This window comes from Python bivittatus, unplaced genomic scaffold, assembly GCF_059951505.1.
Source record: "Python bivittatus isolate LINGU-HERP-01145 unplaced genomic scaffold, Pbiv_v1 ctg000700_np1212, whole genome shotgun sequence".
Classification (NCBI taxonomy): Eukaryota; Metazoa; Chordata; class Lepidosauria; order Squamata; family Pythonidae; genus Python; species Python bivittatus.
The window spans coordinates 69272298-69290686 of NW_028277098.1; the positions used below are offsets into that span (position 1 = coordinate 69272298).

At 38.4% G+C, this 18389-nt stretch overlaps 2 protein-coding genes across 6 annotated transcripts in view; one reads left to right on the plus strand and one right to left on the minus strand.

Moving 5' to 3' along the window:
* AP4B1 (adaptor related protein complex 4 subunit beta 1) overlaps positions 1–18389 on the minus strand; it is a 40467-nt gene that overhangs the window by 13928 nt on the left and 8150 nt on the right. The window contains exon 1 of one of the 3 annotated variants that reach the window (XM_007429591.4): positions 37–493. The exons of 1 other annotated variant lie outside the window; for it this stretch is intronic. The gene's annotated coding sequence lies outside the window, so the exon portion shown is untranslated. Of the gene's footprint in view, position 1; positions 494–18389 lie in introns of those variants that run through there. One more of the 3 variants, XM_088128411.1, reaches the window with a different exon arrangement.
* DCLRE1B (DNA cross-link repair 1B) lies at positions 396–13106 on the plus strand. Of its 3 annotated transcripts, XM_088128412.1 has the most exons (7): positions 534–664; positions 1541–1740; positions 1944–2109; positions 2732–2914; positions 4827–6018; positions 11045–11234; positions 11823–13106. In XM_088128412.1, exons 2-5 carry the CDS (start codon positions 1552–1554, stop codon positions 5948–5950), a joined length of 1662 nt encoding a protein of 553 aa, XP_087984538.1. In that variant the 5' UTR covers positions 534–664; positions 1541–1551; the 3' UTR covers positions 5951–6018; positions 11045–11234; positions 11823–13106. The 3 variants fall into 3 exon arrangements, with proteins under 3 accessions (XP_087984540.1, XP_087984538.1, XP_087984539.1); XM_088128414.1 differs by having other exon boundaries at positions 396–664; positions 11045–13106; XM_088128413.1 differs by lacking the exon at positions 1541–1740 and having other exon boundaries at positions 541–664; positions 11045–13106.

Genomic DNA, 18389 nt, shown 5'->3' on the forward strand with positions numbered 1-18389 from the left:
CTCGCGTTACAAACACCACGCAGGCTTTGCTGCTACCTTTTGCTTGAGAAGGGAAAGGCTGCTGTTGCCTAGTCGCAGCTCCGCACAAATCCTGGATTTTTCTACTGTTTTCTTATGGGCCTCTATAACAGCCTTCCGGGGTGGGGGGGAGGCGTCAAAAGTATCCAGGAAGTTTTGTCTTCAGACCGTGGGATTACATACAGCTTGGAATTCTGGGAGTTGAAGTCCGCACATCTTAAAGCTTCTGAAGTTGAGTAACAGTGGCCGAGAGGATCACGACTGTAACCTTCAAATTATGACTATTCTGCGCATGAGCTCCCCGGCAGGTCGATAACGGGCATGCGCTTACCGTCTTGGTTCGCGTTCTCCGGCTAGCGGCGCAATTTTTTTTCTTCTCGCGGCCAGTACCGCGCATGCTCGTTTGTCGTAACGCCTTGCGAGCGGGCGAATTGTTTTTTTGGTTCTTCCATTCTTCGGCGGGAAAAGCTGCTGCGTGAGGACAAAATTGGGAAAGTGACAGGACGTTCCTACTTGCTCAGGAAAGAGTTCTTTAATTCCCTCCACTGGGAAGCTCGCCGAGCAGGCATTTTTGCATCTGGGAAAGGAGAGCCATCCCTTTTTGCTGCCTTCTCTTTCCTGTGCTACAAGGCTACGGCAAATCGCAGTAAGCTTTCGCGGTGCTCTCTGCATACTGATTTAGGGAAGGGGCGGGTGTGTGGACTGAGCTCCAGAACAAAGTTTTATAGTGCTCGTCTACTCATAAATCAGCAGTTGTAAAGTGCTGCCCGTGGGTGCCGCAAAAGTTTTTTGCGCTGGACCGCGGTCTTGTCCTAATCTCTTTAGCTGGAGTGCTAAAATGTCATAAGGTTTCACTGTCCCACAAGATTTAGGCCATTTTTCATTAAAAAGAATAATTTGGAGGTCCTCTGGACGCATTCTCTACTACTACTACTACTACTACTACACTTTATTAAATATGTATGCTGTAGGGAGAGAGCCAGTTCGGTTCAGTGGTTAAGGCACCAGGCTAGAAACTGGGAAATGGTGAATGCTAGTCCTGCTTTAGAGTTGCCAGGAGTCAAGACTGACTCAAAGGCGCGCGCGCGCGCGCACACACACACACACGCTGTAGGGCTCACAGGGGCTGCATTGCCCTCCACTGATGGTCCTCAAAAAATTGTAGAGATTATATAGCAGTCTGCATATAGGAATAGGTTGGGGACTTATGGCCTGTATTGCGCAGATATAGGCCTTGTGATCAGTTTATGGCTTTGGGTGTCAAACTGTGAATGTGTCATAGAAACACAGCAATTGAAATCCTAAGTGCTAAGCAAATAAGAGAGCATGCTATATTGCCTTATTAGCCTAATCTAAGTTTAGTTCTTACTGTCTGTGGATATCATTTTGGATACCAGTATCCCCACCCCATTTTTTTTTTTTTTAATAAGTTTGTTTGGAATTTTACTGATGCATAAATTCATCTTAACTTTTCTGAGATTTTTTTTTTTTTAGTTTTCAAATGCATTCATTGTTTTTATAGGACCTGGAGTGATGAATGGGACTCTGATTGCCGGTACACCCATTGCGGTGGATTTTTGGAATATCAGGAAAGCTGGGCAGGCTCGCTTGTTCTTTCTTTCTCATATGCACAGTGACCATACTGTGGGGCTTTCTAGCACCTGGAACCAACCAGTTTATTGTTCACCTGTTTCTGGTCAAATTCTACATCTCAGGCTGAAGGTACAACCTAGGCACATGTAATTGTTCTTCTACCACTTCTCTTAGTCAGCTCTTTGTTCTCCTGGTGTTGCTGAAATACACACTGACAGACCTTTCTAGTGTGCAGAATGCTGGGAAATGTAGTTCACCATTATCCTACTCATTTTCTCATCTCTTAGGCAAAGTCTGACATTGATTCTATTATGTCTTTCTTTGGATTCTAGGTAGCTAAGCAGTGGATCCGTCCTTTGGAAGTGGGAGATAGCCATATTGTGGCTTTGGATGAGATGGGCAGAGAGACCATGACAGTGACCTTGATAGATGCTAACCATTGCCCCGGATCTGTCATGTTCCTTTTTGAAGGGTACTTTGGTGTCATTCTCTACACAGGTATGAACTTCTTTGTTTTTGAGAGAGAGGAGAATTGCATTTTAGGTCACATCTATGATTGTCCCTTGTGGCCTAGGTTTGTCTGAATCCTGTCATAACATGTCCTCAGCTGCTTTTCTCCTTCCTTCCTTCCTTCCTTCCTTCCTTCCTTCCTTCCTTCCTTCCTTCCTTCCTTCCTTCCTTCCTTCCTTCCTTCCTTCCTTCCTTCCTTCTTTCTTTTTCTTTCTCTCTCTCTCTCTCTCTCTCTCTCTCTCTCTCGCTTTCGCTTGCTTGCTGTTTGATGCTAGCTGTAATAGCAAGCTAAAAGTGTAGCTTCCCACTTCTATAACTGTGCAGACTGGCATGGTATAATGTCTGAGATTCAGACCTATATGGAAGAAGAAAATGTAAATCCCACTTTGTGTCAACATACATTCAACAGTAGCTGTAAACTAGTAGCTGGTCATTCAGTAATTTTGCAAGACTCAATGAAATATGAGTTTCACATTCAAAAATGCTTTAGAAAATTTACATCACTGCTTCCTACTACAGTAACCAAAGACATTTATTCTTAATTAATTTAGGCTTCTGCTTCCCAAGAGCAGTTTCTCCTGACAGTCGCATTATATCTGTGTCTTAACAGGTGATTTTCGTTACACTCCTAACATGCAGCAGGAGCCAGTTCTGAAGAACTCAAAGCTTATCAATTTCCTCTATCTGGACAATACCAACTGTCATCCTGAAGTTGTCTTACCATCCCGGCAACAGGCCACTGAGCAAATCAAAAGGGTGATCAGGAGTCACCCTGATCATCAGGTGAAGATTGGTAAGAAGATCTAATTTTAGGATCTAATAGAATGGGAAGAAGTTGTCATATAGATTCTTCACTGATCTGAGAATCCTTTAGGTAGTACAGTGGCATGGCAGACTGGCAAGGAAATAGTAGTGTGGACCCTTTTTTCCCCTTTCCACATACAAGAAGTAATGTGTAGATAGAGTTACTTAGCAGCATTGGCAATTTCTGCAGACTTAGCAAGTTTTGTGTTGTAAATTTATCCATACCTGTGCTTAGAAGAAGTTACTTAGCAAGCTTTATGTGTATTGCTACTTATAATGATTAAGCTAAAGAGGACAGCATGAGTTCCCTAATCTAACACCTGTTGGGGGTGCTGGGCATACAAGCAGCCTTACTCTAAATTCAATCTTTCCCCATAAAAATATTTTAGCAAACGGTCAACTATCTGTGTTCCCAAGTTATTGACAAGATAGTTCATCAGATTATTTCCCAGGTGATGTCTGCTAGAGACAATGCCTTATTTAAAATATCACTGGCAGAGAGTCAACTCTGAAGTTGAGACCAAGGTCCTGATAAGATGGGCTACCAAGCCATCTCCAGGTGTTACTATATACTCCCTGTCTCCTAAAAAAAAAGTATAGAAAGATTATAAAATCTGGCCACTTTCAATCTCAACATAGATCCACATTCCTAGGAGGGCTAGTCTGTCTACTGTCATTTCTGGGAATTTGGGGAAGCAGAATAGATGTGGATTGTATACCTTTCTCTGTAATTTTATTAATATTTATTCAGTAAAATTCTTTTTGGCATTTCACCCTGGTTTGAGCCTATTTTCTCTGAATCCTTTTGGTTTCAGCCTGTTGGCTCATGGTAGGCCATGGAGTGCCAACCCAGATAACCATCATAGCAAGTTTACACCAGAGGTGCACAAGTCAAGGCCCCAAACATTCCCCATCTCCAGAAAGTCTCAGATGCAATGCTCCAGATACTTTCAGAAGTTGCTACTGAATTCTAAATTTTAAGGTGTTAGAAAGGGAAGTTCATTAAATACATGTAGAATAATAAAATTATCACCTGACTCCTGGTGACTGCCTGGACAAGTCCCTGCAGTTTTCTTGGCAAGATTTAGAAGTGGTTTGCCATTGTCTCCTTCCTAGGGCTGAGAGAGAGTGACTGGCCCAAGGTCACCCAGGTGGCTTTGTGCCTAAGGCAGGACTAGAACTCAGTCTCCTGGTTTCTACCTTGGTACCTTAGCCACTACACCAAACAGGCTCTGTCTCATATTAATTCAGGTTAAATTATATGAATTAAAATCCAGGGTTATTTTCTGGCCATGACTGCTTTTTAGAATGTGATTGCTGGTACATCTTTGAAAAGCCAAGTGCAGTGTCTGGCCTGTTGTGCAACCCTGGTTTATAGAGGGTCCCCAAAGGGAGAACATGGAACTGATTTAATGAAGTCAGGACTTGGAGAAATCTGTCTTTTTCAAGGAGGCAAAGATTACAAATTTAATAATTTCATATTTATTTTAGTATTAATTTTAGTCTATATTTAACTGCTACTAATTATCATTATTATAGTGTTGAATGCCCTCCAGAGTAGTAAGATGCAGCATATTTTCTCAAAGTCACCTGTGAAAATTGATCCTATCTAATCATTAATCTGGAAGATGGTTTGACTCCATAAAATATGAACATGTATCAGCAATGATAAAACAGTTGCATGGAGCGGCCAATTGAGCCAATAGCCATTAGCAGAGGAGACCACCAAGGGAAGGTGTAGTGTTTCAGGTTTTTGAAGTCTTCAACTGCCAAGCCATATTTCAAATGCTCTGACTTGATGTAATAATAATAGTTGAATACATTCCACTCTGAAGATTGAATTACTATAGTGTTACGCTACCTGGCTTTTGAAATGCTAACAGGTGTTTGCTATCTTGTAGGTATATACAGCTTGGGAAAGGAGTCACTTTTGGTGGAACTGGCCCAAGAATTTCATACATGGATTGTAGTGAGTCCCCAGAAGTTGGAGCTTATGCAACTGTTGGAAATGGAGGATGTTTTCACTTCTGAAGAAGGAGCTGGATGGATTCATGCTGTGGATTTTTCAGAAATCTGCAAAGAAACAATAACCAACTGGAATCGGAGTCATCCAACTATAGCTATTCTCCCTACCAGCAGACCAGTGAAAATCAAACACCCTAATATATATGTTGTTCCTTATTCTGACCACTCATCTTTCCAAGAGCTGTTGGAATTTGTAGCTTGGTTAAAGCCCTGCTCCATTATCCCTGTGGTGAAGAAGGAGGCATGTCAGGTATATTTTCAGCAATATTTGACATCTGAAAACTATTCACTTCTGGAGTCTAAAGTTCCTGAATCGGTTAAACGAGTCACGCAAAACAAGAAGAGAGAAAAGCCGATAAAACTACTAAAATTGGCAACCACTCATCATGTTCCAAAGGGAGTTTGCTTTGACTCTCCAGAAAAATGTACTAGACAGAACAAGTATTACCCTGACCCAGAAATTTCCCAGCAGTGCTGCCCGGAATCCACTAACAGAACTGTGCCTTATTGTAGACAAGAACAGTGTGCTTGGTCTGCACAATGTAAAGAGAAAAAGGAAGAAATAACAGTAGAACCAACAAACCTTGAGAACCAGAGAGTACTATCTGTAGTAGAGTCAGAAAACATGTTTTCTACCAAACATCAGCTGAAGGACAATGTTGTCAATCAACTTAAAAAGTGTCAGACTGCTGCAACACCAGCATGCACATGCACTTTTTCCAGGGACAGAAAGGATGTGAGGTCCACTCTAGAAAAAGTTCCTCCTTCCTCTGTAGACAGTGACTGTCTTTGTCAACTAGTCTTCAACAATGATATCTTCTCAACAGCATCACAGACTGATCAGATTCACAGAGTGGCCAGTCAACAGGCTGTAAAAGACTTTTTTCAGGAATATGATTTATCTCCACTAAACACCCCAAAGCAAAGGTCCCTAGAAAACTTTGATTGGCAAGTAGAGAGCTACATAAAAAGAGGAAGAATATCAATGTGCACAGAGTAGTGTAAACTTGCCCTCTGGACAAAAACTTACAGGAAAAAGCAAAACTTCTGATCAAGTGCCAAAAGAAGGTAGCTATGGAATAATAATCTGATTTTCAAGTGGGGTATATCTGCGTCCTTCCCGATTTATCTGTTAAAATAGATCCCATCAAATAATTACTTTGACAAAAAAGTGAATCTTCAGTATTAACAGCTTGTCTCCATTCACTTTTTGGAAGGTTCTCTCCTATCTTTTAGGGCTGCTTACTGGTATCAATTCAGTTGATAAATCACAGACCCCTAAATATGTAAGTTTGCCTGCATAATAGGTTTTTTTTTTAACTGAAGGGCAATCTGTCCTTTCATGAGTTACTCACTACTGAAATCTTTCCTGTGAATTAAAGGCAATCATTTGATCGTTGTCTCTTTAACAATATTCCTGAGAAAGGAAGCATATATGGTTTGTCAGGGATATATTTTTTACTAGTAATGTTTTAAAATGAAAAATAACTTTCCCTTGTGCTTTTTAAGAAGAACCAAACAGGAGGCTTGTGTTGATCAAACTGACTCTTCATGAAAAACTGCCTCTGAATTAAATGATTTATAGTATACTGCTAGTATTTAAATGTTAAAATAAATACATTAATTTCTCTCAACACAACAGGGGACTGACACTGTTATTTTATTCAAAAGTTTTTATTGCTTATAATGAACATTTACTAAAGCCAGTGCTGAGTTGTGTCAGTTCTCCAGATCTCTAGGTATACTTTTGAATATTAAAGCAGCAATATTGTAGTTAATTTCCATAGTCTTACACATAATACTGTAGCTGTAATAACTTTTCTCTTCCTCAGATGCTGCTGCCACCAGAGACAAAACACAAACCATCAGATTTATTCCTACAGATTCTGGGTTTAGAGGGTTTTTTTAAAAAAAAAAATCACATAATTATAGACTGGAGCTTGATGAGATAGTTATTGCTAAGTTTTCCTGAGTTATATCCAGTTATGATTTGTGCAGCTGCTTTCAGATAGCAAAAGTTAGAGAAACAATGCATCGATTGATGATATAATTGTATTATCCTAAGTCCATTAGAAAGTGCCAGTGTTACAACTTCTATTCCATTTAGTAAAATTGTTCCCCGATCACAGCATCCAAGGGACAGGGACACAGCCGTTTTGCAGCAAGCTCCATTAAACTCTCTTGGTTTTTACATATGCACAGAGCAGAGCTACAAGGCTAAGAATAATAAGAAAGGTGGCTAGTTTCTTTTATTGGCAGCCTGCATTTCTTATTGTACAACATGGGCCATCAGAATGTATGAAAAGTTTATCTTTTCATTCAGGCTAGCATGTAGAAAGGGAGCAGGAGATGCTGCTAGTGTGTAACAATAAGTGAGCATGTGAAGAGTTTGTTGTAGCTTTTGTTACTTCATTCATGTCTCAAACATGTCTATTATACAAGAAACAGGATCCTGTATAAACTTAATGAGCCTACCAGTTCAGCTGATCTGGTCCACAAAGCCTCAGATGACACCCCTCTTCCATATTTTACCCTTTACTCACAGCTTTACAAAAACAAACATCAAGTGACCTTGACTCCTGTATAAGAAATCAATGAATTATATTAGGAGGTAGGGATTTTGAGGAGGAGTGGAGTCTCCTAAAGCTCCATACTCTGTCATTATTCTACCCTCTTGGGCTGGTGAGGGGGACAGATCTCCCTGGATCAGTTCCAGTTTCTCCCTGTCACTTTTCCTGCTTTAGTTAAATCCTAAGGGAAGGTTTAATGGGCAAATTTTTGCTTCTATGTGTAAGATTGCACTCCCAAATTTTGGCAGGAAATTGCACATTTCCTCCCAATATTAAGAATGGAAATGGGAATTCTCTTTTTTCCTCAAGCACTTTCAATCCTCAAAGCCTTTGGGGGTCTTTTTTGGCCCAAATTCAGCCTGAAAATGGTGATTTCAAGATTTTTTAAGGGTGGAAATGTAAGCAAAAGATCTCTGGCACCCATTCCCACCCTTAGAATCCTGGAAAAAAGAAAGAAAATGAGCTCCCCAAATTCAGCCCCTTCCATTGTTTGTAATCAGTGCATCACTAGTTGTTTTCTTGCCACGCTCTGGAAAGTTGGGAGGCTGAGCTCCAGCCTGCCCCTCCTCATATTGCCTGCTCTACCTTACAGCACTAACGTAAGCTTAAAAACACAACTGAAAGGAATTCTAAAGCATTTGGGGGATGAGATGGAAGACCAGGAAATTTTTTTGGCCAAAGAAACTGACATGAAATGGGAAGATAGATTTTAGCACTGTTGGTCAACAGTGTTGGTTTCTGGGTAAGAGTATTTATTGTTTGAATGAGATTTGGCTCTGGTCAGGCTAATGCACTTATGAAATTAGAGATGATATGGGAGTGAGATCCATAGCAGCAATTTTCAGCCATAGTGTTCCTGTTACAGTTTTTAGCCAAATGGAACACAGCATGAATGTTCACTAGTAAATGAAAATACTTCCCAGGGCACAGCTAACAGGGAGAGGCCTGTTGCACAAGATAGTTAGATGTGTTAATTATCTTTTTCCTCCCAGGACTGCTGATGAAATGCCTGGTTTTTGTCATAGTTCTGGAAAAATAATTTCTCAGAATTTTGTCACTGCTAAGCTATAAAATAGTTTCTGGTCAGAAGCCAACTGGCAAGCTAACTAAGTTTCCAGTCTGCTTCCTTAAAACAAGAAGACGGAATAATATATAAAAAACATCCTGTCATTTGCATAACGTGCTCTGTACTTCAGAAGGAGGAGAAAAGGGAAAAAAGAGATCAGCAAAAGGCAGGTGATAGCAGCATGTCTGGAGTTGCTTGTGACTGCTTGCTTTTCTAGTACATGTGGTTCTTTCCCAGCACACCACACCCTGGTGCATGATATGCCTAATGAAATTGGCAACGATATTAAAATAATCACTGCTTTCAGGATGATGGCAACACTGCAAATGAAAGCCTCCAATCTCAGCCCAGGTGGGCCCTGCCTAATTACACCATGTAGCAGTTTTCAAAGCGTGAATGCGGGGGGAGGGGATGTGATTTCTTTCCCAGTCCTTTGCTGGCTTATTCAATTGTGCCATTTCTCAGCAGTTTCAGTAAATTGCTCTGTTGCCTCTTGTGGTATGTTGTTTGTCAGAGTGGGATAGGTGTTGAAAGACCTCACCTCGGTTTTCCGCTAATTTTGTAATAAAGCAAATGAAGAAACATTCTGAGTTGAGGGTGAAATTACAAAGAAAGTCGAAAAAGTGAAGTGCAGCCTAGGGTGGTACTGCTGTAAAAGCGGCCCATAAAACATGTATATCAGAAAGGAAGTGGGGTTGGGGAAAAACTTCTGCTGGTTAGAAAAATAGTTATTTGGGATGTGGTGATATTTGTTTAGGAAGCTAACTGCTATCTATTTGATTCAATTTCATCTTGAAGACCAAATAACTGCAGAAACAGGCTTTTAAATAATATTGTAAAAAGATCATTACAATAAACCTGGAATTTTTAAAAACAATGATTATTATACAGAAAAGCTAAACGGTGTTCTCTTTTGGTCTTTCCCTGCTGCAGAAGAAACTGAGTGATTCTTATTTAATTACTGGGCAGCTGAACAAATGTCTCCAAGCCATTTCACAAAGTAATAAAACTAATTGGAAAACTGCAAGTTTATCCATCCTCGGGTCTTGTATTTGAGTGCAGAAGTTAAACCTTTAAGTGCATTTCTTTAAAAAAGCAACCTTACCATGAAATCAGAAGCTAATCAATGTATGTTAACTTTCAGAATTTTTTTTTAAGTGTTTATAAGGATTCAAACATCCCATGTCTGGATTTTCAAGAGGTTTCACCTTTGAAAAGCCTATAATGAAAGTCATTAATCATGGCATAAACAGGGTATCTTGTGGGTGAAAACCACCACCCTTAATAATAGCAAAGAGCAGGATTAAATAGACCATTTTAAGAATACACAGAAGTCAACAGTGGTTCAGAGTTCTGGCTGGCAGTTAATATGATTTAACTACTTCCTAAATTATATAAATGGAACAGTAAAATAGGTTTGTAGATTACATCAAGTGATAAAAATTATAATTATCTTATGAAAAATTCTAAGAAAAATTATCTCTAAACAAATGATTGGGGTTTTCTTAGTAGGTGAGACAGAAGCTGATCGGTATAACTGTTTCTTAGTATGTGCCAGTGGAATTGAGTATCTTTCACATTCTTGCAATAACACAGCCGTATTATTTGCAGCTTATAATGTCTTGGTTTGTTATCTTAAAACTTTTCCTTGTGAAGCAGCTGTTGTTGCTTGATTGTGATAGATTTTGTTGTTCTCATCCTTTATTCTGTAATCAATTATATTTGGATTTTAATGTATTATAGTGCATTGCATATTTGAGAGGTGATTTATATCAGTTCACAGTCACTTTCAGAGCAAACTCTGCTTCTATGGCTTAATTCATTTTTTCCCAAAGTATTTGCTCTTGACTTTGTACAAAACATTTATTTAATTAAGCCAAGAGTTTGGATTAAATAGTTGAGCCTTCACAAAAGCAACATCTGTGCCTTCAAGTTGCCCAAATGATTACATTCTCCTCTCCATAATAATACTCTACTAGTTCACCTCCTTCAAAATGTAATAGTAAGCCACATTGTCAGCATTTGGATATTTTTTTGATGGAGGAGCAGAGGATTTTCATCTAACCAAATTCTCTGATTTGTCCAGCATAATGTTACATATTTCTGTTCATATTTTAAAATCTATAAAGCATGTCACACTTCATAGTTCTGCACTATTTAAAGGGAGTTGAAATTGTTAAGCGGGCATTTGTTTTTGTTTTATTCCTTTGAGTTTAATGGAAAAGATTCATTGCATCTGGAAGTCCTCCCTCCTCATTCTGATGGCACCACTGGCTTCTGCAGTTAGCAAGTAATACCCTGATAGATTGTTCTGTGAGAAACTGAATTGGGAAATCATCAAAGGCTCCTTAAATCCAAAAGCTCCCATCTACTGCCTGTATTCTGTTATGGTTGACTGCTCTAATCTTCTTTTCAATCAGTTTCCGTTTGGAGGTAACTAATTTTGCTTTATCTCTAGATCAGATTGCTGCTAATGCAAAGATGCAACGGATTAATTCATCTTCAGAAGAAGCCAATTGCCTTGTTTCTCTGCATCAGCCCCTGTTCAGGAATTGCCAGTTACAAGTCATATCTCAAGCAGAAACACCTTATGGTTGAGTTCCTCTGAAGACAAATAATCCTTATCTTTATACAAATGTTTTCAGGGGGTATGTAGGGTCTCCTAATGTATTGGGGGAAGGGAGAAATTATGGCCATTTTGCCAAGCTCAGTATAGTTTCCTGACTCTTCCTAAGCCACATGCATAATTTTAGCCTACTAATTCAGAAGTGGACTGCACTTTTACAAAAAAGGCAACTGGAACCAAGGAGGTCCCTTTATCTAATTTAAATCAGGGTCAGGCAATCTTTTGGGGACAAGAACATTTGAAATTGTGCAACCATGTGGTAAGCACTCTCTCAAAATGATTACCCTGGCACTGCCATGTTGAGCCTGTTCTGTCACAATATAAAAAATTACTAGCAGGCCATCATCTTTAGTTCCCTCCAGTATGCTCCCTATCAGCCTTTTTTTTTTTTCCTGGGCAGGTGCATTCACTCTCCCATATTTTTTTCTAAGAGTGCCTAAGAGCGTTTCAATTGTTTTTTCAATTAAAAACTGAAAAGCCAGTTTTACATTTTTTTTAATTAAAAAAATGCAAAGAATTAAGACAGGTGAGGCAGGGAAACTGAAGGCATCTGGGAACATTATCTGAATCAGAGTAAGCAATCTAATCCCACTCAATGATTGGCCTACAGATGCTAAAAGGGGTGTGGAACAGAGAAAAGAAGATGATGAAAATGAGAAGGACACCCACAATCCTCTTTGGAAATCTTAACAACGTGGATTAGCACCATCATCCTAAAGCAACTTGGAATTGAGAAGAGTTGGCTGAAGAAGCAGAACTGCAGTTTAAGTTTGACAGAAAAGTAGGGAATGACTCTTCATAATGAACAAGTTGAAGTCTCATGACCAAACGGACTGTAACCTAGGACACTGAAAGTTGATTCGGGCAGAATCTTGTATATTGAAGTAATCTTTGTTACAGTGGTGGTTCAATGGTATCTGAAGTGTGTTGGCTATCTACTCCTATTTTATTGCTGTTTTATAATTTTTTTTTTAATTACTGTTACCTCTATCTATTTTTCTATATTCTTTTAAACTGGTACTTGTAATAGTATGTTACTTTTTCTTTTCTTCTTGAAAATTGTAATACCTAGCTTGTAAGAATAAACAAATAAAATGGGGGGAAAGGAAGCATAGTTAGAATGGGATAGGGAACAACTAAATGGTTCAAAATTGGGAAAGGAGTACACTGAGGTTGGATACTTTCTACCTTATTTGTTTAACTTACATACATCATATCATGAGAAATCCTGGAGTAGGAGAAATAGAAATTGGAATTAAAAGTTGCTGCGAGGAGAAGGAGAAGAAGGGGAAGAAGAAGAGGAAGAAGAATCTTAGAAAACATAAGAAATAGGAGATGACAAGGAGGCCAAGAGCTCCTATCTTCAAAAAGGGAATAAAAGAAGATCCAGCAAGCTATGTACCAATCAATCTGATATTGAAACCTGAGAAAATTCTAGAGCAGAACATAATGCAATCAGTCTGTACACACCTTGAAAACAATGTAATGTTAGTAGGAGACAGCACAGATTTTCCAAGACCAGGTCTGGTCAAATTAATCTTACTTCATCATTTTTTGGTCTGAAAAATATCATTAGTAGATTATGGCAGTACTAAAAATATAACACATCTTTATATTTAACTCCAGGAAAGCATTTAAACAAATACCATGGAAGCTAGTTAAATGTGAGTTGGATGGCATGAAAGTTAAGTGGATATGTTGCTGGCTTGAAAGTCATACTTAAAGAGTACCCATCCATGGTTCCTCATGAAACTGGAGAGAGGTATCGGGCATGGGTCCTCTGTTTTTCAACACTTAGTACTACCAGGTCTGGACTACAAAAATATGGATGACGATGAGGTGGTTGCAAATAGAATTAGAACTCTACCTTGGGTGGTTTTTTTTTTTTTTTTTTTTTTTTGCAATACTGATCTGGTAGCCTTCATCAACATCTTACCTGACGAGGTGGAGGAAATGAGTATCAAATTCACAGGCGATACAGAATTGGGCAGGATACCAAATTTAAAGTGACCTTGAGAGATTAGAGAAATTGGTTAAAGTAAGAAAATGACATTTAACAGAAATAAGTGGAAGGTTCTTTCTTTCCCTTAGGAAAGAAAAGTAAAATGCAAAGATATAGGAGGGGAAGCCCTGGTTTTGTAATAATGCTGGTGAAAAATATCTTGGAATGGAAGTTTGCAAACCAATACGAGCCAGCAATGTGATACAACTGCAAAAAAGGCAAATTCAATTTTAGGATACATAAATATAATTTCTGAATCATGGGAAGTAATCATTCCACTTTATCCTGCTGTGGTCAGCCTTCGCTGTAAGTAGAGTGCCAACTACTAGGCATATTTTAGGATTCTTAGAAACCAGAACAAATTCAATGAAGGACATTGAGGATGATCAGAGGATTAGTAACAAAGTCCTATGAGGAAAGATTGAAAGAGCTGGAGAAGCTTAGCCTTGACAAAAGAAGACAGGAACATATGATAGCACTCTTCAAGCATCTGTGAAGATGTCATAATGACAAATGTCAAGTCTTGTTTTCTCTTATTTCAGACTGCAGGACACAAAATAAAGGATATAAGAAGGTAGATTCCAACTGAATGTCAGAAAAAAACATCCTAAGAGTGAAAGCAATTCAACACTGAAATTAATTATCCAGAAATTGGTGGGCTTGCCTTCAATGGAAGTGTTCACAGTCTAAACAGCCATCTCTCTAGAATGTTTTAATTTTGACACCTGCACTGAATAAGGGATAGGATTCAACGGCCTAACTGTACCCTTCCAACTCTATGATTCTATGACATAATATATCTTGATATCAGCAAACTACTGCATGAGATTCTGATTAGCTAACTACTTAAGTATGGACTGGAGGATAGATCCACACCTGGTGAGTCCACACCTGGCTTGAAAATCAAGGAGTTATTTTCTCAAAAAACTGGAGAAATCTCTGAACTGGGACTGGCATCAAATCTGATCCTGAATATTTCTTTAATGACATGGATGAAGAGATGGGAGAAAAGCTTATTGAAAATTGGATGTGATAGAATCCAAGCACAATTCAAAATGGTCATGGTAGGTTAGAGAAATGGGCTGAAGGTAATAATTCACTTGGAAAAAAAATCTGAAACTGAAAAAGTTTATTGCAGTCATTAACTAACACAGAGGAAATTGATATGCAATGATCTGAAGCTGAATTGACAATATCAGAATAGCTAGGAAAAATACATAAAACTAAACACAGGATGCTCCATCTACACGTGTGACAAAAGAGAAAAGGGATTAAGATTAGCAATCAGGGTACTACAAACTTGAAAATTGTAGCATAAAATTCAAGTAAATATCAATAAATAAAGCAATAAAATAATCCAGAAGAGATTTGGGGATTATAAACTTCACTTACACTCCTGTCAAAACCTGAGAAGAATGTAGCATAATAACTGACATAGCATATACCCACCAAAACATAAACACCTTCGAGGATTTAATAAGTAACCAAGAGTTAATGTTGAGACTAAGCCATTTCTGTCTATCCATATTCAGGCAGGTTCAGCTGCTCTTAATTATCCTTTGCCTGATTTTGCATGCTGCCATGCAAAACCTGGCTACCTTGTGTGTTATTTCAGGATTAATGTCAGAAAGCAGAAATTGCATAGATTGTTGGATGGTGAATCCTGTTTTGCTGGTCAGGGTTAGGGTAATTAGAACACTTCAGAGTTCTATATAAAAGTGGCAGTACAGAAGAACATGTTCAATGTTTTTGACCAGTCCTGAGTCACAGGGACATATTCATAGTGGATATGGTATCTTTTTATATCTTCCAGTCAGAAGTATTGAGGGAAGAGTATTACAACAGACTAAGGAAAAGGCCCTTCTCTGATTCAGGATGGTAAATTGGTGCCATAGTTTATCTCAGGCTATCCGCCATGGGAAACTGAGTGGTATTACCAGCATTGATTTGACAGTCTATGTCAAATAAATATTGCTTGAGTGTGGCCATTCCTTGTCATAGCCCAGAGATGGTAAGTGGGAGAAAGTCCTAGGAGCAAGAGTTTGTTGTAAACTGCTCGTTTCCATCCACTCTGAAATCTGTCTTCTAGCGTCGGAGGACGTAAGCCTATAGGGAGAAGTGTCAACAGTTTAACACTGCCTGGCGTATTCTAGTGGGAAAAGGAATCAAATACACACATACAGGATTAGGATATTTGGCTTGGTAACAGTATGCATGAAAAGGGTTTTGGAATTGTAGCTGATTATCAGCTGAATATAAATCAGCAATGTAATGTGGCCACTCAAAAGGCAAGTGCAATTATAGGCTACATAGAAAGCTAAATATTCAGTAGATAAAATATTCTGCACTGGACATAATCCCAACTCAATTACTGCATCCAATTCTGGGCTCTACATTTTATTAAAGCTTTAAGAGAAACTACAATAGATGCAAAAAAGGGCAGTAAGGATGATCAGGGAACTGAAAATTAAGTCTTATGAGGAGATACTGGGGGAAACCTGATATGTTTAGCCTGAAGATTACTGTATATGTGTGGGGCAGCGGGGATATGAGAACACTGTATAAATTCCTGAATGGGAGTCACATAGAAGGAGAAGGCTAAGACTGTTCTGGTCTTCTTGTAGTGTAAATCATGGAATAATGGTCTCAAGTTACAGGAAGGCAGATTCTAGTTGAACATTTTGAAAAACATAATGGTAACAGCTGTTTGACAATGGAACCATTTACCAACAGTGATGGCAAGCTTCCTTTCCCTGGATGAGACACCTTTCTGCCTGTGATGATTTGTTTTTCTGTACTGAGCAGGAAGTTGAACTAATTGTCCCCTTCCAGTTCTACAATTCTGAGTCCTACTGGTTTCAAGGGGAAATTCCTTTACTTAACTGCATTTCAGACTACAATTCTGTAGGCAGCTTTTTAAGAACAAATCCTATGAATTAGTTTATGGAATAAGTCACAGTTAGCTATTATACAAGGTACTACAACTCATTACATACCACAGTGACTAGGTTCATGTAACATGTTAAGCCAATATCAAATAAACTGCATTATGACTTACTATGAATCCAGTTTGTGTTCCATATTGGGTCTATGAAATCCTTCTATGAAGATAACAGTAAACAAGACATATTGTTTACATTAGTTATAGAATAAACTCCATAATTTACTAAAATAGGACCCACCTACAATCCCCAGCCAGCTCAGTCTTTCCTTTCAAGTTGTTTATGGAAAGTTAAGATACAATTGTCCACGTACTATCATGGTCACCCATAATCAGCTTTGGCTGTGGTTGAAAAGAAGCTGGCCTGCCTAACTAAGATATAGAGTTCTGACAGCTTTCTTGACTTCTTTCATTCCCCATCCCAGTGTTCTCTGGACAGACAAGAACCTGCAGCTTTCCTTAGCAACAGCTGTGAAACAGCATCTCTTGGATTTCTCATAGCTCTTAATTTTTTAATTGATTTCAAAAGCATTGATTGATTATAACTCTTAATGACACAAGAAATGTTTTCTAGAAAGTTGCTATTAAAAGCACACATGCACACACACAAAGACCAGGCAGATTCCCCCCCACCAGTTGGCATTCCAATAAGCAATATCTTAGATATTCTACCTGGGGCTATCAGATCTGGGCTGCAAAAACCGGATGACCACTAGATGGCTGCAGAAAGATTAAGAAAACACTAGGTGGCAGCAAAGAGATTTCTGTGTTTCTTGCTGCCATCAATTAGTCCAGATTTTTTGCAGCCCAGATCTGGTAACTCTAATTATATGGAATAAATATTATTTATTTTTTCTCCATTTTTATACTGCTTTCTTCTATAGATTGTCTACTATATCCTTTGTCTGGTATCAGAAATTAACTAAAGTCAGGTCTGGTTAACAGTTGATTAGGGGACCAGGGAATACCAGGGATGTAGACTCAAATGGGAATTTAGAAAAGAGCGTTCCAGAAAAAGACAACAGCAGACCACTTCCATATTGTTATCAAGACAAACTGCATGGCTCTCTCCATGTCACCAGGAATTAAGTTCATATGAGAGGCATCATTATTTTTGCCTTACTATATGTCTACTATTATAGTGGTAATCTCTCAGAAAATATGAGTAATGTTTTTATCACATCCCTTATTAGTTATCCTTTAACTGCCTCTGATTTACAACTATCTTCTGCAGCTGATTCCAGCAGCTTAAAATCTCATTGCCCCTCATTTTCTACTTTCTACATTCTCCCTTCCTTCTTTCATACTGCAATAGGATTACCAGCTTTGCAACGGTCCCTCTGTGTTTTGTTATTCATAGTTTTGAGCTGTGCCTATTAAGCCTCTGCTTTTCACAGAACTTAAAATTCCACTTAATTTTTTCTGGTTCAGTGTTTGTTCAATACACAGAAACAAAGGCCTAAATTGGAATCAAGCTGAAAAATACTTTACTTCCAAGATGAAAAATATTCAACAATTTCTAGGAAGCTATACCTTCTTTCTAATACTTTGTTATAAAGATCTGATACATGGTTTTAACCAAGTTTTGTAATGCTTCATTGCTATCTGCAGCTTTTAGGCTGCATCACTACTATTGTCAGAATTTCATGTTTTCCTGCTGTTTGCATAAGCATTGTGTTACAGGAAGACCATGCCTCCCCCACTTTGCTGTAAAGGAAACTGATTTGAGGAGTTGTTTTCAAAATTTTCTAAAAAATTATCCTGGGACTAGGCTGAGTTAGCTAAGCATAGCACCTGTAACTTCTATAAGGATGAAGCAAAGAGTCTTATTTAAGATGATTCTCATTAATTTAACTTAATACTACTACTTCAGTGAAAATAATGCATCTTCTGCTACCAAGACAGTTTCACTCAACAGCTACCAAATGCTTATGCAATTTTAAAATTTCAGGCAACAGTATTTCAAGTTCTGTTAAAATTATATACACTAAAATATTGAATAAAGGTGTAAATGCATATATACACAGATCTCTTAGCTTTTGCAATATTCAATTCATTATGAGAATTCCTCTTTGTAAACATATTGTTTAGGAAATTTCATTGGAACAAGCTTGTAAATAAATGGTTTACCATGGAAATGCAATAATAATAATAATAATATGTTCAGGCTTAAGTTACTGCTGTTGAAACAAACTTTTATCTACTGTCTAATAGGATTGAAAAAAGTGGGATTT

Excerpts from the sequence above, each read along its gene's own strand:
- DCLRE1B (XM_088128414.1), top strand. The coding sequence starts at position 1,552 with ATGAATGGGACTCTGATTGCCGGTACACCCATTGCGGTGGATTTTTGG. Across the intron at positions 1,741-1,943 it reads TTCTACATCTCAGGCTGAAG|GTAGCTAAGCAGTGGATCCG; the intron begins GTACAACCTAGG and ends TTTGGATTCTAG. Across the intron at positions 2,110-2,731 it reads TGGTGTCATTCTCTACACAG|GTGATTTTCGTTACACTCCT; the intron begins GTATGAACTTCT and ends GTGTCTTAACAG.